The following is a 17,931-nucleotide window of genomic DNA, read 5'->3' as shown; positions in this document are numbered from 1 at the left end:
CTTTATAAAAATGACAAGATATCAGTACTACTTCTGTTACAGAAATCTGGTCAAACCAATAGCTGTGCAGTCTAAAGAAAAAGAGGATCGTTATGTGGATACTTATAAGGTAATTTGGATAACTTGTTTCTTGCCTTTTTCCTATGTATAAATGTTATGGAGGCTCTAATTTTTCTAACATACATTGATGGGGTGAAAAGAAACCACATATCCAGTATTCTATGCCTCTGGTATTCTCATTTTCAGTATGCTGTTTCTTGGGAATTGTTTTGTAACATGCTTGGAACCTATGTTTTGTTCCTTTACCTATAGTCATAAATCAGTTTAGTCTTTCCATGTGATACTGCTGAGGAGGTTAAACTGGTATCTACTTACATATGACCACACATACATTTAAATATCTCCTAGGATCAGAAAAATAACTTACTGCTGTTTGTTTGAGATTACTTGAGTGGAACTTAAGTCTGTTCTTTATTTGATAACAGAAAGTATTTGTTTTCCCTCGAGTACTTTGTTATTTTAACATGCCCTAATATGATTACAATGCTTTTTGATTCATTTCCTCTTCAGAATGTTTTAAAGGCTGCAGGAAATAATAAGATGCTGGGGAGTGAAAGCATCTGCAGCTGGACCTTCGAACATGTCTATATCATCGTGGTTTAGTGTATTATTTGCAAATATTTTTTTCCATTTAGTATTGAAAAACCTTTGCAATGATTCCGCTGTCTCCTCCCCTTAGAAAATGAGGGGAAAAACTAAAGCAAAAGTAATAAATAATGGAAAGCAGGTTATTTTAGTTGGCTTAAGACTGATACTGAGCTGGATTGTGAAAGCGATCATGTCTTTAGACAGTTTATTTGATTCCAAATCACTTCTAAATGTATGTTCCTTAAAGTTTCAAGTTTTATTCCTAGACAACTTAGGCAAGCTCTTTTTTTGTTGTTGTTGTTACTGGAGTGCAGTCTAAGTAGGAGGTTTATGATTTTTTTTTTCTACTATTTTTCTAGTATTTGGAAGAAGAGTACCGTAAAGGAGCACGAGAGGATGATCCAATGCCTCCTGTACAACCATATCACTATGGATCTCATTATTCCAACAGTGGAACTGTGCTTCATTTCTTAGTGAGGCTGCCACCTTTTACTAAAATGTTTTTAGCCTATCAAGGTAACTTTACTTACTTTTCTTGCATTTGCCTTTCACATCTCAGCCTTGTCCCAGTAACCCAGGAAAGCTATTTCTTACTCTGTTTAGCTTAGTTTATCAATTCCAAATAGCTGAGTTCAATAAAACTGAATCTGATATGCTTTCACAGTAGACCCATTCTGAAATTATCAGTCTAGACCATAAAGCTGTATATGTTACATTTATAACTTAATGTAGAATGAAAAGCTGACCTTAAGTCCATGTCTAACACATAGTAATTGAGAAAGAAGAATTCTAAATATTCTAAGCTAACTGGAGAGCAGTTAACTAACTTCAGAGTTGCAAATGTGCAAGTGTTATGCTGTCTGCCATTGATGTAACAAATTCAGTTTGGATTTCTTTACAGATCAAAGTTTTGACATCCCAGACAGAACTTTTCACTCTACCAATACAACCTGGCGACTGTCTTCGTATGAATCAATGACTGACGTAAAGGAGCTTATCCCAGAATTTTTCTATCTTCCTGACTTTCTAGTTAACAGAGAAGGTACACTGAAGGATGACAAAACTATATTCCCAAAACAGCTGTGCAGTTGACCCTATAGGTTGAAACTGAGAACATTTCTATGCCTAGGCTGAATATGCTAAGTAGTAGATGTATGGGACAAACTGGCATGTGTTTGCAGGAAATGCTAAAAAGCTGTTGTGTAGGACTTGAGAGAAGTATTTTCATAATTATGTCAGTGGTGCAAAGGCATTTTCTGTTGTCTGATTTTTCCATTTGAAAGAGTATGTACAGCTTGAATGTGTTTGGGGTGGGGTGGCTCGTTAATGGCTTGCTGCTGATTGCTGATCAGAAATCTCTGTGCTTAATGGCTACCTTTCATAGAACCCTATAAAGACCTTTTGGAAGCTACTGTCAACTAAAATGTTGGAACATTTACTCCCCTCTCTGTAGGTTTTGATTTTGGAGTACGCCAAAATGGTGACAGAGTTAACCATGTCAATCTTCCACCCTGGGCTCGTAACGATCCTCGTCTCTTCATCTTGATTCATCGTCAGGCCCTAGAGTCTGACCATGTTTCCCAGACAATCTGTCACTGGATTGACTTGGTGTTTGGTTATAAGCAAAAAGGCAAGGCCTCTGTTCAGGCTATTAATGTCTTTCATCCTGCAGTAAGTATTTGCTAAGCAATGTGTTTGCTCATTGTACATAGTAACTTAATGGGAGAAAGTTTGGTCTGACTTGCTTGAAAACATCCAGCATGAAGCAAGATCCTTTGCTTGTCAATTCTTGAATAAGAAGAGGCTTTACCCATTTCAGTGCAGAACTGGTAAGATCCCAGGAACTGTTGTGAGACTTAGTGAATTTGTTTGCCTTTCTTGCCTTGTAATAGGTGGGCGGGGGGGGAGGGGTGATCAGGTATTGGGCTCAGCCTTTCTGGATAGCTGTTTGCAGTGGTATGTAGGTAGTATGTGTACCTGCTTCCATGTCATTCAGAAGAAGCCTTTAATTTAGCAGATTGTGCTGCAGCTTTTGATACAATTAAAATAGTTCAGTTTGTCCTGAGCTCATTACTTGTGTTCTTCCCTTCATATACATCTTGTGCTTTATCCCTCTAATGAGAACTTCTGCTCCAGTGAATTTAATTTCAAATAAGTATTCATTAAATGTAAAGAATTTGAGTTTCACTGCTTAATTGTAACACAGATATCTTGGATGGTATTCTTTTGCTTCAGTCCTTACTATCACAAGGCTGGCTCAACCAGGCAGTCCTGCTTTCAAATGCATTAAAATGTTATCCATGTATTTGTTCATTCTATAGCTGAAAGAGCTAATAAACCAGTAGTTTTTGTCAGTGGTGGCTTTTTCTTTTCAAGTGGCTATCCAACTGTTTCTTTCCTTTTTTTTGGGCTTAAGTATTGATCTAGTTATTATCTAAGTTTGTGTGTGTACACTGTGGGGTTTTTTTTGAAGTGAAGAGTCAAGGCTTTTGTCAGTGTGACTGAGGAAAAGTGTGGTACAGGGAGAGGCATGAAAAAGACAAGTAGAAAGAAGAACTTCTGTTCTCCTGAACTATGAAGGTTCTTTCTCCTTCCCTACCCTCAACCAGAGCTTTAACATGTTAGTTAAAAAGATAAAGAAAACAAAGTTTTCTAATTTTTATCTTTATCAGCAACCTGCCTGGTTTTGCATAGATTGGTAAAGGTCTACTGAGAACCTCTTTGACAGAAATGAGTCATGGAATTACATGCGGGAACAGCTACCATGGTAGATCTTTAAAGTGGTAGTTGTCTCCATCAAAGAAATGGTGACAAGGTTACTGTTCTCAGTGGCTCTTTAGTCAGCACAGCCATTGTGGGATGGCTTCTGGTCTGTCTTGACCAAACAAGAGTCTGCCTTTAAATTTGTGTGCATGTGTTGAGAGATCTTTCCCAAAGACAAACCTTATCCTTGCCTCTCCCCTTTTATTTTTTTTTTCCCTCTGTAGACCTACTTTGGGATGGATGTTTCTGCTGTTGAGGATCCTGTTCAGAGAAGAGCTCTTGAAACAATGATAAAAACATATGGGCAAACACCTCGCCAGCTGTTCCATGCAGCTCATGTTAGTAGACCTGGATCCAGGCTTATCATGGAAGGAGAACTTCCTGCTGCAATGGGATTACTAGTGCAGTTTGCTTTCAGAGAAACCAGAGAACACACTAAAGAAATAATATATCCAGTATGTCATTTTGATTTCAAGATGGCTTAATTATCATTCATCTGCTGAAATTGTTCTACTATTGTGCTTACAATTTTCTCCCTAAAACTGCAGCTTCCTACCCATATTGTACTGTAAAGAAAATATACAAAATTAAGGTGGTAGTGAAAATTATTTTCATGTATTTGATACATTTTGTATGTATTTATATTTTGTATATAACCAAGATCTGAATTTCTTGGTTATAGCAGATAGGTGTTGAAAAGCATTTCACTTAACCAGTTTTATACTTTCCGTGATGAATTCTGGAATCTGCATGCAAACCTATAGAAGATAACCACATACTGTGCTTTCTTCCATCCTGAACTGTCCTACAGACAAAGAATAAGTTGAACTTCCTTCGCTTTAAATACTTGTTTTCCCTAAAGTCCAGTGAGAAACTGAATCCTTGCACTTAAAGAAATAAATATTTTTTACTAAACTACCTAAACTGCAAGCTTGCTACCTCAGCCCTTAAAGTGAGAGAACTCCCTTAAAGCTTATAGTTCAACTGATGTCACTACAGTGCTTCATACTTGTCTTTCTAGTGTTTTTAGAATACTGCACAGTCCTTTACCATGTCATTGCTTACAGGAATGTGATATGAATAATTCTCCCTTACTAAGGAAGTAACATTTTTCTGAAAACTTTTAACCACCTCTTAATTTGAACCTTATCTGTGTTTGGTTTAGAGTCCGTTACCATGGATAAAAGGCTTGAAGTGGGGAGAATATGTTGGTTCCCCAAGTGCTCCAGATCCTGTCGTCTGCTTTAGCCAACCACATGGAGAAAGGTTTGGCTCTCTCCAGGCTTTACCAACTAAAGCTATCTGCGGTTTGTCCCGCAAGTTTTGCCTTTTGATGATATATAGCAAGGAGCAAGGTATGAATTTGTGCTTATTCTCTACGTGTGCAATACATGTGAAAATGAGCCATAAAGAAAAATTAAATCTAATGCTACTGTTATTCTCCAGATAACTTCCCAAATTTAGTCACTTTTTCCAAATACTGGTAAATCCAGTAACAGCTTCCTCATGTGTCATATCTTTCCTAGAGGGTGGACTTGACTTGCAGTTTTCAAAACTTCAGTAGAGGTATCCTCTGAGTTGATATGTTTGATAACAAAAATAAGTAACCTTCTCCTTGAAGGAGAAGGCACTGGCACAGGGTGCCCAGAAAAGCTGTGGCTGCCCCATCCCTGGAAGAGTTCAAGGCCAAGTTGGACAGGGCTTGGAGCAATCTGGTCTAGTGGAAGGTGTCCCTGCCCATGGCAGGGGGTTGAAACTAGATGATCTTCGTCTTTTCCAATCCAAACCATTCCATGGTTCTATGAAGTTATGAACAATCAGTCCTCTACCTAGGAAGTATCATAAGCTTTTTCCCCTTTTCTCCACTCCCAGTAGATACAACATTTCTTCAAAACAGCTCTGTCCAGGTTGCAAACTCTCTTTAGAGAACACTCAGTATTTTCATAGTTTCTGACAGCTGTTTATAATACACTATGGCTTAAGCCATAGCTCCACAGAAAATATCTTGTTTTGTAACTTCAGGGGTTTTTATATTCTAGTTTGTGGTAAAACATGGACCTGAGATTTTTATTGTTGACTAAAAAAGTGATCAACTTCTTGGTTGCACATGGTGATGCAATATTGTGTGCCTTCCTTCAGGTGTGAGAAGCATGCACAGTACAGATATTCAGTGGTCAGCCATCCTGAGCTGGGGGTATGCCGATAACATTTTAAGACTGAAAAGCAAGCAAAGTGAACCTCCAGTGAACTTTATACAGAGTTCACAGTTCCATCAGGTAAAAAAAATCAGTTTTTTCCTCAATTTAATACTAGTAATTTAAGTGGTGGCCTGACCTGGCAGTAGTGTACTCCTGCTTTCATTTTTCTTGGAGATGAGCATCCAAACACCACTATCTGTTTGATTCTGCTTTGGAGTATGTGTCTTATTGCTCCAGTGTGTATTATCCCTGAATGTGCTCCTGTACTAGATAAAGATACCTTTTGAATGCCTTTGGTCTTTGTTGCCTTCTATGGAATATTGGTGTGCATTTATAAAAGCTTAAGTTCTGGGTCAAGAAAAATGAATACAGGGAAACAATATAGATGCTTCATATTAGAAGCAGAACTCCTCTCTAGGATTCCTCTGGAAAAGATTGTCTGAAAGATTGCTGGGGAACACTGCATAATCTCTGTGCTCCAGTGAGATTCTACCCAAAAGATTTTGGCTGATGATATGGCTGTAGACCTAGAAGTCTGCAGTAATTCACTGCTTGGTTTCTGAAGTAATAACAAATATGACCTAGAGCAGGTATATTTTAACTCCTGGATTTCTTTAGCTTAGGTATTTTGCATGTTTTTCCAGTCAGAATAGTTTCTGTTCTAATTTTTTCCATCTTTGTTTTGTTTTTCCAAGGTAACAAGTTGTGCTTGGGTGCCAGACAGTTGTCAGCTCTTCACAGGCAGTAAATCTGGTGTCATCACAGCATATATGAACAGATTCACTAGCAATACGGTAAGTTCCATTGGGTAGGATTTATATTTAAGGATTTAGCTGTATTCACTACTTCAGTTTTTCTTTAAACAGGAAAAGTGAGAAAAGGGGACTGTTATATTCGGGACAATTTCTAAAAAGATTTAGATGATTTTTTTTTTAATTATATATATAATTTCTAAAAATATTTAAAGTGCTTGTTCAGTATTTCTTTGACACTGGTAAATAGATTTATCTCAGCATGTTTATTTGTGGGTTTTTCTTAAGATGATGTTCTCATACTGCTAGCCTCTAGTCAGCCCTCATCATCTGAATACACATACAACTTCAACTGTATTCAGGCTAGGGCTTGGAATTGAAGCACTCCGGCACAATGAAGTCCCCTACATTAAGGAGTAATTCCTGTGAAGGATACAGAGCTTTTCAAAGCCTTAATTGAAATGGTGAAATGCATTTTCCCAAAGTAAACATTTCAAATGCAGAAGACACTTAGATCACGAAAAGCCATGATGAAATCTCAGACAATGTATATATTAACCACAAAGCCTCTTTCTTCACTTCATCTTATTCCCCAAGGGGAAAAGCTGCAAGGAGGGAAGGAAGAAAAGTAACTTGCATTACTTAATGCATTAGTGTAAGATACTGAGATACTAGTAGAGATCACCTTAAAAACATGTGGTAACAACCATGGTATAAAAGCATAAACAGAAATTGAAATTCATGTTCTGGTTCAGACTGAGTTTGAGTTCTGTCTGACTTTGCCAACAGTAACTTTTCATGGTTTTAACAAAGAGTTTGCAGCTTTCTTGAGAGATAATGTTTAGGTTTCTGTAGGATTACCTGTAATAACTAAACTGAATTCTCGAATTTAGGTTAATGCAGATACAGATATTGGCAAACACATTTATAGTATTATGTTCCTTGATGCTTTTGAATCACTGCATTAGCGTGGGCTAGAAGGAACCTTGGTATGATCTGCTGTGCCTACCAGGTTTCCTGTTTTCAATGGTAGCAAACAGCAGATGCTTAGACTGGGAAGAGCACGAACAGTTCAAGCAAGTCAAGCTTCAGTCAGTTGGATCTGAAGTCAGGCACCTTAACTGCTCACCAGAGTAGTGAACTTGTAAATAACCTGTACGGAGACTTGGATGCCAGTTAAAAGGTTTTTGGTATACTAAAATAGAAATTCAATAAACTTGCCTTCTGCAATGCTAAAAAGAAACTCTAGTAGTGGGGTTTTCCTGCATTTCCTACAGACAAATTATTTTTGTTCAGCTGCGCAGATGTTGTCTTTGAGACTCTCTTTGCTGAATTTCTCAGTGCTGACAGTTTTACACGCCCCAGGCAGGCTGACCTTATGCCAATTTTGTAGCTCCTGTTGTTGAGTTCAGTTACCCAAGTCAGGGCTGCAGGGAATGCAAATGTGCTTCCTAGCATCTGTTCTGTATGCATCTTGTCAGCTGTTTGGTCATAAAGTGAACTGCGTGTTATAATGCAGTACTTGAAACATGAATATTTTGCTCTGCTTCACATTTAAAATTTCAATGCATAGGCATAAAACAGATCATGTTGTTAATTGAATATGGGAATTCAAAAGCATGCTGCCAGAATTCAAAAGTACCTCTGTTCTGTATCTCAGTTGCTCTGTTTTTTCCTAGCCTTTGAGATGGTCATAAACCAAGGAGGTACTGCTTTGAAACTGTGATCTACCTTTACAATAAGTCATACCTTCAAGAAAACCTCAGCCAAGGGTTTCTGGTTGTACTAACTACTCCAGCCTCCATTTGCTGACTACTGGGGTTGTCTTGCAAACAGAAAGAGAGCATGCTTTAATGATCCGTTTGAGTAAAACTGGGCAGTGATTGTTTAAATTCTCCTTTCAAATGCTGTAGGCGATCATTCGGGGTAGCCAGCAGAAAGAACTGCTATTTCAAGGTAGATGCATACCTGCATGTTTTACAACATCTGAATATTGGTTTAGTGGTTGTTATCAAAAAGCAAGTGGGAAGTAAAAAGGTGATGTTACTTTAGCCATTAGGTAATTATTTAATAACTTATTAGACCTTAACACAGTTGCTACTTAAATTCTAAAAATGTGAGGAAAAAAGCAGAAAAAGGCTCTGTTCTTTTACAAAGATTATTCTAATCTCTGAACAGCCAGTTGTCCTAAAGCATTAGTATTCTGATTAAGCAGCTCCTTCAATTTCCCAGTTTTCAGGAAGTCTGAATCATTTCAAATTACATAACTTGAGTAAGAAGTATTATTAGTGTTAAACTTGCTGCTTTAATTTTCATCTGGAAGTTTCTATATTTAAATTGACTTCCTGCATATTTTTCCATCTTAGTATCACTGAAGGACTTGGCACCAATTTGAGGAATTCCCAATAATCCCCTGTACACAAAGCAGTAAGTGCTGAGCTGGGTTTTCCTTCTGTTTCCAAGTGCTTCCTCTGAATGCTAAAATATTGAGACTGTCATTTTGTTGTCATGTGGAAATGGCACTCTTGTAGAAAACAAATCATCCAATTTCGAGGTGTGTAATTGAGACAGAAGTACAATAGTTAATTTTGATTCATTGGACCACATCAAAATGTTTGTTTAGACTAATGCACTGGAAGCAAAAAGTTGAACATGATTGATCACATAATGCAGTAAACATAACACTAAAGCATCAACAACATCATTAAAAGCAATAGGAACCATTTTTTGAAATCTAAGAATGAAACTTGTCCCTAGGCTTATCCTTTTCAGGAGGAAAAAAACCAAACAAAACAAACCAAAACACCACCACAAGGACAAAACCAAAAATTATTATTTTTTTTTTAATGAGTTCATGTTTTGTCTCACTCTTTTCCAGCCTTCAGAGATAGAAATGGAGTCACAAGTCCATCTGTACGGTCACACAGCAGAAATAACAAGCTTGTTTGTGTGCAAACCATACAGTATAATGATAAGTGTCAGCAAAGATGGAACCTGCATCATATGGGATTTGAACAGGTACAAGTACATATGTAACTTTTTCTAACAACTTTAGTTTAAATGCCTGTTTTCTAGCTTCAGGGTATCTTTACCCTTTTAAAGTTAACTCAGTTTGTTCTGTGTATATCTTAATGTGAAGTCAAACCTTTATTGTTTTTTCCCCATGAACAGTTCTGGAATTCTATAATGAATACGAAAACTACCATCATCAGGCAAAATGCTGATTGAAATTAATATGACTCTTAAATATTTTCCTCAAAGAACCTTTTCTGTGTCTGAGTCTGAGCTTCAGGCTTGTTTTCTTTATATTCTTCAGGTTGTGCTATGTCCAGAGTCTGGCTGGACACAAGAGTCCTGTGACTGCAGTTTCAGCTAGCGAAACAACTGGTGATATTGCAACAGTTTGTGATTCAGGTATATTTTTAAGTGGAGAAAACCGTTTTGTCTTGTAGACCAAAAATATCATGAGTCTTGCTGTTAAATTTGTTACTGAGTGTGCATTAATCATCTGAGGATGCATTTGATCAAATAGGCGCGCTCTTTTACATAGTAAAATAATTTATCCAGAAATTATTAGGTAGGTGTTGGAGTAAATAGATAAAAAAGCTACCAGCTTGATCTCTTTATAAAAAGACTTAAAATTTCCTGGATTCCTGGGAAACCTAAATTCTGTGAAGTTGGCTGCTTTCATTTTAAGAGACGTGCTGTCAAAGGTGCAGTTCTTTAGGTGAGAAGTGTAGTACAGAGCAACAGAATTGTTGTTATTCACTCTATCACTTTAAATGCTTCCATATCCCTAGAAGCAAGTATAGCTCCTCCCCCATCTTATTTTTGTACTCTCTTGTGTTCCACAGAGTACTGTATCTCAATGAGGTCATTATGACCTGTTTGAGCAGTGGGTTTTTGAGTATCTTGTAAATCGTATGCTCATTGACTTGAAGATTGACTGTGTGCTACAAGACTGAGTATCTGTAAAGCAGGGCCAGGTCCAAGCCCTCACACCATTTTGCTGTCTATAAGGATTACCTGTATGTATTGTGTTATCTTGAGACTGGGCGGGAAATAGGCTCCACCTAAATGCCAGAATATTGTTCCATTGATCCAAGAAGGTACAGAATAAGAAGGAAGAGAGCTTAATTTTGTTCATCCATATTGTTAGAAGATGGTTATCGACCCAATTCTCACTATGTTTGGGGCAATCTTCTTTCTCCTTTGCCTTGAGTAAGATGGGCCTTGCATAGTGCAGTATCTTTTAATCACCTTTTTTTACTGTAGTCCTCCATAGACTGAACTGAAACTAATACTGTTCCAAATCGTGGGGAGAAGCAAAGTAATACAAGTCTGTGGTATTAAAGGACAAAGGGAAATTACTTGGTAGCTTCCGAAACCTAGTATTTAAGTTTCAATCTGACATGGAGACTTTCAACTCCATTTCTGTAGCCCACAGACCAGGTTGGATTTCGTTGCGGTTTGGCGTTTTTGGATTTTATTTTTTTGTGTTGGGGTTTTTGGGGTTTTTTGTTTGTTTGTTTTTTGTTGTGTTGTGGGTTTTTGGTTTTTTGGGTTTTGGATTTGGTTTTCGTTTTCTGGAAAAGATTGTATTCTTTAATTGGTAAGGGACATGAGTTTCAATCTTTTTTAAGACAAAGCAGTAGCTGGTTTGTTAGCTCTTTAACAGAATCAAATAATCCTAGATAACCAGGTAAAATAACTGTGCTTGCTACTGCTAAGCATTTTACTTAAAATGCAAGCCAGGGTGCACGAACTAGCTGTTTAAAGTAGATAGCATGAATTCCAGGGAAGCTCTTCATGCTTTTCTGTTAGTACATGAAAATTGGTCATTAAATTCATATAGCATTTTGTAAGCACAATGTTCCATAAACATGAAGTGGTATCTTCTAAATCACTGCAGTGGCTTGGTGGTTTGCATGCTCCCTGTCACAAAAGGAAGGAAGAGGTAATTGTTCACTGCATAACACATCACTCCAAGTCATTTAAACCTTGTGATATTTCAAGAAGTTTAATTCTTTAACACTTAAAGATTCTGTTGCATAGACCTAGCTGTAGTCTAGATTTATTTTTAATGCTCCTATGCTATGTTCTGTTGCAGTTGGAGGGGGTAGTGATTTGAGACTTTGGACTGTTAATGGTGATCTCGTGGGACATGTACACTGCAGGGAAAGTATTTGCTCTGTTGCTTTCTCTAACCAGCCTGAAGGAGTGTCTGTCAACGTGATTGCAGGGGGGCTTGAAAATGGAGTTGTAAGGTAAGCATTTGAAACATTTTTGTTAAAATGCCTTATAACTTAGGCTCACAGTTTGAGAGCATGTAGCCAAACGTCATGCTGATACTTGGCTTTAAAGAAGGTGGACAAGCTGTTGTTCAGTTTCCAGTCTTAGTAGTTGCTAAATAGATTGTTTATCACCAAAATGTTTGTAAAATTAAATGCGGAGAAAAATTACTTTCTTTCAGACTATGGAGTACATGGGACTTGAAGCCAGTACGAGAAATAACATTTTCGAAGTCAGCCAAACCTATTGTAAGGTAAAAAGATCTTAAGTATACAATAAATGGATTTTTTTTTTCTTTAGAAAAAAAGCAACAAACAAAACCACAAAAAATAGCCTTGTGTTGAACGTGGATTTGACATGAAAACAGGAGGTAAACACCCACATCTAAAGAGAGCAATGCAATCCTGCTAATTATCCATGAAAGCAAAATAAGCACAAGCGTACTGTATTTGTAATGGCACTAATAAGCAGGTTCTGCTGCTGACAGAAATAAGCAGGATTCCCTTGAGAACTGAGCAATAGCTACTCTCCTTAAGTCTAATATTTTTTCCCCAGAATCTGCGTGAAAATCATGAGATAACCGTCAGACTCCAATAGATCAGAGTTTTTGTCTCCCTCTGAAATAAGTTAGAACACCAGTTTCCCTCACCATTTTTTTTTATTTATTTATTTTTTCTGATGCTGGAGGGAAAAATGGTGGAGAAAGGAGTAAAGGAAACTCGGAGGAGCCTGGAAGCTGCCATTTTGGAGTGCTTGTGCAATTTTTTCCAAGTCCCCTTGATGATTTATATAAGCAGAATTATTCTCATGCCAAAGAGTTTTCAGAGCACAGTCGGAGGATTGAGTCTTTGATATCCCCAGTGGTACAATAGTCTGCACAGAGGTCTTAGAGTTATGCCAAAATTTTATCATCTTAATGTTAGCATAGTAACAAACCACTCTGGAAAAATGTTTTGGCCATTGCTAAAGTATCATTTAAAACCCAAGTCACTAATCACTGTTTTTTAGAAATGAAAAACATTGACTGATAGCAGTTACTGTCTTTGTTACCTTCTTTAAGAAGCATATTTCACAAAGCTTGTTGATAATGATTTAGTGGCTATTTAATAATTTAAAGTTTCCTGTTTAAATGAGACAGAAAATGGATGCAGACCTTCATGCTCTCTAACACTATCCATAGCATGACCGAAGGGCTTTACTACTGTTATAGCTCAAGAAAGGACTGGCTGAACAAAAGTCCTATGCTGTGCCATGAAATCTGATGGGTTTAGTTTCTGCCTTTGTCAGCAAGCAGGTTCAGAGGGCACAGAGTTCAGTTGCTGAAAAGCCTTCCTTTCAGAAGTAGAAGAGGCAGCCCAGGTTGAGAGTTAGGATTCTGATGCTGATCCTACCTTTTTCTTTGACACTGCAACAAAATAAGTACTAAACTGCACATTAACTGTTGGACAAAGCTGTAGGTCAGCCTTTTGGTTATAAAAATGACTAAGTGGGTATATACAAGTGTATTGCTATGTAAATGTCTCCCCTGAGAGCTAATCTTTGTTGGCTATATTCTTACGGGGTTTTTATGTCTTCTAGCATTTTAAATAGCCAAATCTATTCTAAGAATAGATTATCTTCTTGTTTTTCAGCCTCACATTTTCCTGTGATGGTCATCATTTGTTCACAGCTAATAGTGATGGAAACGTTATAGCTTGGTGTCGCAAGGACCAGCAGCGCTTGAAGCTACCCATGTTCTATTCATTCCTTAGCAGCTATGCGGCTGGGTGATAACAATTTTTGCTGCTAACTCATCTCTGATGCACTTTAAATCCAAAATAGATTGTAGGCTCTCTTATTTAACTGGATTTTGAAGTAGTTTGAATGTCTCTAGAATGACCGAGCAGATCTTTGAAAAAGAGCAGTCTAAGGTGGTTGTAAAATTATGTATGTGCATGCACAAACTTGAAGCATATCCAGGTCACCAAGAAGCTCTGGTCATATACTACAATACCAGCAAAGTGACTCGTAAATGCTCTAACATACAAGTCAAATGCTGCAATATAAAGCATAATAGTATTTTTTTAAATCACTTCTTGAACAGAAGTATTTAAAAAAAAAATTGATAATGCTTATTCCCCCTTTTCTGTTGTAAAATATCAGCAGCGTTAAGTTCTGTAAATATCTATTAAAATGTCAGCATATGTATATCTGATTTGTTGAGCGTGGTATAGTTAGCTCTGGGATAAGCAACCCAAAACTTAAAAAATCCAAGGCCACTTAAAATTGCTTTTTTGAGAAGCAAAGAACTCAGTAGGTGCTTTTTGCACCATCTTATGGTATTGTAATGCTAAAAGTTGATTTTCTGTTATCTTTGTAATTTTTGTCATCTTCTCTGTTAGCATAATAGTCTGCAACAGGCAAAATTAAAATTTGTCTTTAGGGATGGGTAGACACCTCATGGCATCACAAAGTAATAGATCATGTTTTGGTTTTGTTAATGTGGTGTTAACTCCGAAACTTTGCAACACTTAACTTTTGCAATTCTGTGGCAGAATATATGTTATGTACCCCACAGCTTATCTTTCAGAGCTCTAAAAAAGGTGTTAAGGAAGGCACAAATGTGCTCCTGTTCTAGTGTCATTGAAGTTCAATAGACTGTAAAATGTTTGAATCTAACTGCTTGAATAATCAATGTTCATAGGCGTCAGGTGATTTGGAAGAGTTTACACAGATACACTGTGCAAATATGTTATTTATTCCTAGGTGCTATTTTTTTGAGGGGAAGAAAAATAAGCCTCCATAAAGGCTTAACTTCTGAATTCTTAGTCCAGATCAAAAATTAGCATTTCAGTTGGTGGATTTGAAGACCTCTAAGCCTGACACCATGAATGAGTGCCTGCTGGTTATGTGAATGGTAAAACAAGAATGCTCTGCAAGTCTGATGTCATTTTTCTTTTCAATTGCTTTACTTTTTAATCACTGTCATGTTCTGCTCTTGCCATACAGATGAACTGCTATGTTTCTCATGTGAGGGTTCATCTGCCTTCACAACATTGTATATGAAATTGTCAAATTGTGAGGAAGACAACATACACACAGGAAATCTTCCCACTTTTGAAAATTCCAAACAGTCTTCAGAAATTCTTGTAACTTCCTGATTGAAGAACTTTTCAAACTAGAAAAACTTAAGAAATATTCTCATGGTCCATGGCACATTAGATGGTCTTTGGTTAAATTAAGCAAGTGGCTACATATTGTATGAATTGAATTTTAAACTGTGTATATTGTATCAGCATTGTATGGGTTGGCTTTAATCATGTTTTTCACTGTCTAAATGTTAATGTAAGGTCCAAATACAGACTGAAAAGCTTCCTAGCTCATGTTGAAGTGATGTGCTTTATCTAAGAGAAAAAAATCCACGCAAATATTGTGGTTTAGGGGTCTTTTTGTGCTCCCTGATTTGGGGTGTTGCTCACAAAGGCTTATTTTTATAAAGTAGAATTCCACTTGTTACAAATCAATATGCAAAACTATTGGCCTTGTAAAGAGTGCAATATTCTATATTTTTATGTAAAAGTAAAAATGATTTTTTTGAAGCAAGGAATATTTATTCAGCTTAACATTCTGGAACTACTCAAATAACATTGCAATAGTACCTGTGCATGATGTGTACTGAAATTTCCCGTAAATATCACATTCCACACTGTCTTTGTATATATACTGTCACGTTGTTGGGTAATAAACAGATCTTTGTATCAAATTGTTTGAGATTAGAAATATGGTTTTGGCTTAGTTTCACCTTTTCTCTTTCAGTGACCTTGCATACCTTGCTCCAGATCAATTTCTGCTGGTTCTTATGTCTTGCATATTTTAAAAATGATGAAGTGGGGAAGTTCTGTTTATGGACTACATCATGTGGCTGTCAAACAGGATGGCAGGGGTATAAGTCTGGAAATGGGAAACCCTAGGCATGTCACTTTGCACATGTGTGTATGTGTCCTTTCTTCCCATAGGATTTGTGACTACAATTCAGGTGAAGCCATGGTGCTCAAAGCAGAGACATTCCCCTACCCCCCAGCTGCCTCCTCCCTGAAAACCTGACTGAAATAAGAAAAGGCAGAAAAGCAACTCCTCTCTGGATTCTCTAAGAGAAGGAAGAAAAAGGTGTTGGGTGGAGATGGGGATCTCTGGGGGGCATCTGGCAGAGAATGCAAGGCTCTTCCTATTGGAAGCCAGGGATTGGGAGAGATTCATGTGGAAGGGCCTGTCTACCTGATACCACTTGCAGGACTGTGGTAAACCCAGATCATTATGTTCTGATTGTGGAGAGATACATGGTGAGAAAGGGAAGGGGAGGCAGTAGCCAGATACTCACTCATGGTGGGTGGGAAGGGGAGAAGAGGGAGTTCCCCTTACTGAAAAAGGGGAACCCTCATCTCTGGTTTAGAGACCCACTGTTTAGACAAATGCCTGACAATGAATAGGAGAAACAAGAAAATCAGTAGAGAACTGTTATCTGTGAACTGAATTAAACATGACCATTTTCTGCAGGACAAAACGGTTTCTAAAAACACTTTTCAGCGTTTACTCTGAAATACCAATTTTGAGGATCTTCTCTTTGGAGAAAGAGTTGAGAAACTTCCTTCATACTGAGCAAGAACCTCCCCCCATTCCAGGATTTTTTGATTTACTATGATTGCAAGCTTCGCTATGCATTTTGTGGAAAGAACTCTTGTAGAGAGCAGTGGGGAGCAGTATCACCTGGTTTGCTACTAACAAACCTCAGTACTTTTAAGTTTACCTTTTAGCTTTCTTCATGTTTTTTTTTTTTTTTTAATTTTTTTTTATTCTTGCATATGCTGCTGCTCTAGCATAAAAAGAAAAAAAACCAAACCTATTTAAAAGCTCTGCTTGCCTTGAAAAATATCCACTGGAACGTCAGTTAGACTACTAGAGGTACAGACAGTGCTGTTTTCTTTGCTACTGCTTTAAGTTACAAGCTACTGCCAAATGACCTCTGTGTAGAGATTCGCTTGCCATTACTGCTCTGGAGTGGGGTCAAAGCCACTGATTTTGCATCTGGATTTCTGTAATAGGGCTGTGTTTGGTATTTCACAATTTGGGTTGGGTCACTTTCGAAAGAGGATGACGAGCTAGTGTTCCCAGGAACGTAAGAGAGAATCTGGATTTTTAAGATGCAATTGAATAAAGCCCATATAAGCTTATTGGCTGTAGTTCATGTAGATTCAAGGAACCAAAATTCATGCTAGCTGTTACAGGTACTGCTTTCAGAGCTTATAGGCCAAATCCAGAAGGAGACTACTGGCTGTAGTAGAACATACGAGTTTGCAGATTGAAAAGGAAACATGTTTATATAATACATGATGAAAATACATTTTAAAATGGCCCTTTCCACCCTTGTATTTTGTCTTAAAGAATAAAATTGTTAGTGGTGACAACTAATTACTTGAACCATCTAGTATGCATTCTTTGTCTAATAACATGTAAATAATTTATCTGGTAAATAGAACCTTTGTAGAATGAGGATGTAATTAAATGTGAATGAAACAGTAGCAGTTTCTGACCAGTTTCTGGAAGTCTAGTTAAGGTAAAGTTATGAAGTCACCTATTCATATTCAGTCACACTTTTATCCTGCTCCCAAAGGAGCACCCTTGTGCCTCACTCTTTGAAGAGGCTGCCCATGCTCCAATGCACCTTTAAAGAGCAGGGCTCTTCCCTCTTCTGTATAGAAAAGAAATGTCACTTGGAAATGCTTCTGCTTTATTAAGATGGAGTGTGAAAAAGTGCTGATAGCAGGATGATAAATGTACGCCTTTACCAAGGGAACAGCCACCTATTGGGGAACAAAACAGCTGAGCTTGTGGTTGGTACTCCTGCCAATGTGTTAACCAGTGGGGCAGACAGGTTAACTGGCACATTAATTGCTACTGCCCTTTGCGGTTGACTTTCAAATTTGTAATGGAGAAGTATATAAAAATCAATTATAAACCTGAATCACATTATTCTGTCATATTCGCCTTGAGTGGTCCCTTTCCCACACTGGTTCGTTTTTCCAGTGGGCTTTTGGCTTGCTTTGACTTCATCCTTGCATTGTTCAGTGCGAGGAAGGAACAGGCACTACGGGCTCTTACTCCAACCCGTGTTGTACTGTCTTCGACATCACAGAAATACGTGCGTGACCCATCCCTAGTGAGCTACCGGATGGACGGAGGGAAGTAGGTGCCGCTGCCCGGGACGGAGGAGGCCGCGGGGTGCGGAGCCGGGCCGCGCCTCA

The 17,931-nt window shown here is 37.8% G+C and overlaps 1 protein-coding gene across 2 annotated transcripts in view; it reads left to right on the top strand.

The window, feature by feature from the left end:
• LYST (lysosomal trafficking regulator) overlaps positions 1 to 13,750 on the top strand; it is a 64,283-nt gene extending 50,533 nt beyond the window's left edge. For both annotated transcript variants that reach the window (XM_010024531.1, XM_010024530.1), the window contains exons 39-51: positions 43 to 109; positions 1,008 to 1,164; positions 1,550 to 1,690; positions 2,102 to 2,319; positions 3,636 to 3,866; positions 4,577 to 4,766; positions 5,551 to 5,687; positions 6,305 to 6,403; positions 9,240 to 9,379; positions 9,678 to 9,775; positions 11,472 to 11,628; positions 11,835 to 11,906; positions 13,285 to 13,750. In XM_010024531.1, the coding sequence (XP_010022833.1) occupies positions 43 to 109; positions 1,008 to 1,164; positions 1,550 to 1,690; positions 2,102 to 2,319; positions 3,636 to 3,866; positions 4,577 to 4,766; positions 5,551 to 5,687; positions 6,305 to 6,403; positions 9,240 to 9,379; positions 9,678 to 9,775; positions 11,472 to 11,628; positions 11,835 to 11,906; positions 13,285 to 13,423 (1,846 nt within the window). In that variant the 3' untranslated portion in view covers positions 13,424 to 13,750. The remainder of the gene's footprint in view (positions 1 to 42; positions 110 to 1,007; positions 1,165 to 1,549; positions 1,691 to 2,101; positions 2,320 to 3,635; positions 3,867 to 4,576; positions 4,767 to 5,550; positions 5,688 to 6,304; positions 6,404 to 9,239; positions 9,380 to 9,677; positions 9,776 to 11,471; positions 11,629 to 11,834; positions 11,907 to 13,284) is intronic.
• Positions 13,751 to 17,931: the final 4,181 nt, after the last annotated feature.

The sequence above is a fragment of the Nestor notabilis genome, unplaced genomic scaffold (genome assembly GCF_000696875.1).
Source record: "Nestor notabilis isolate BGI_N333 unplaced genomic scaffold, ASM69687v1 scaffold21981, whole genome shotgun sequence".
In the NCBI taxonomy this organism is placed as follows: domain Eukaryota; kingdom Metazoa; phylum Chordata; class Aves; order Psittaciformes; family Psittacidae; genus Nestor; species Nestor notabilis.
Note: the sequence above shows the minus strand (reverse complement) of the source record. Positions and strands in the feature narration are given on the sequence as shown.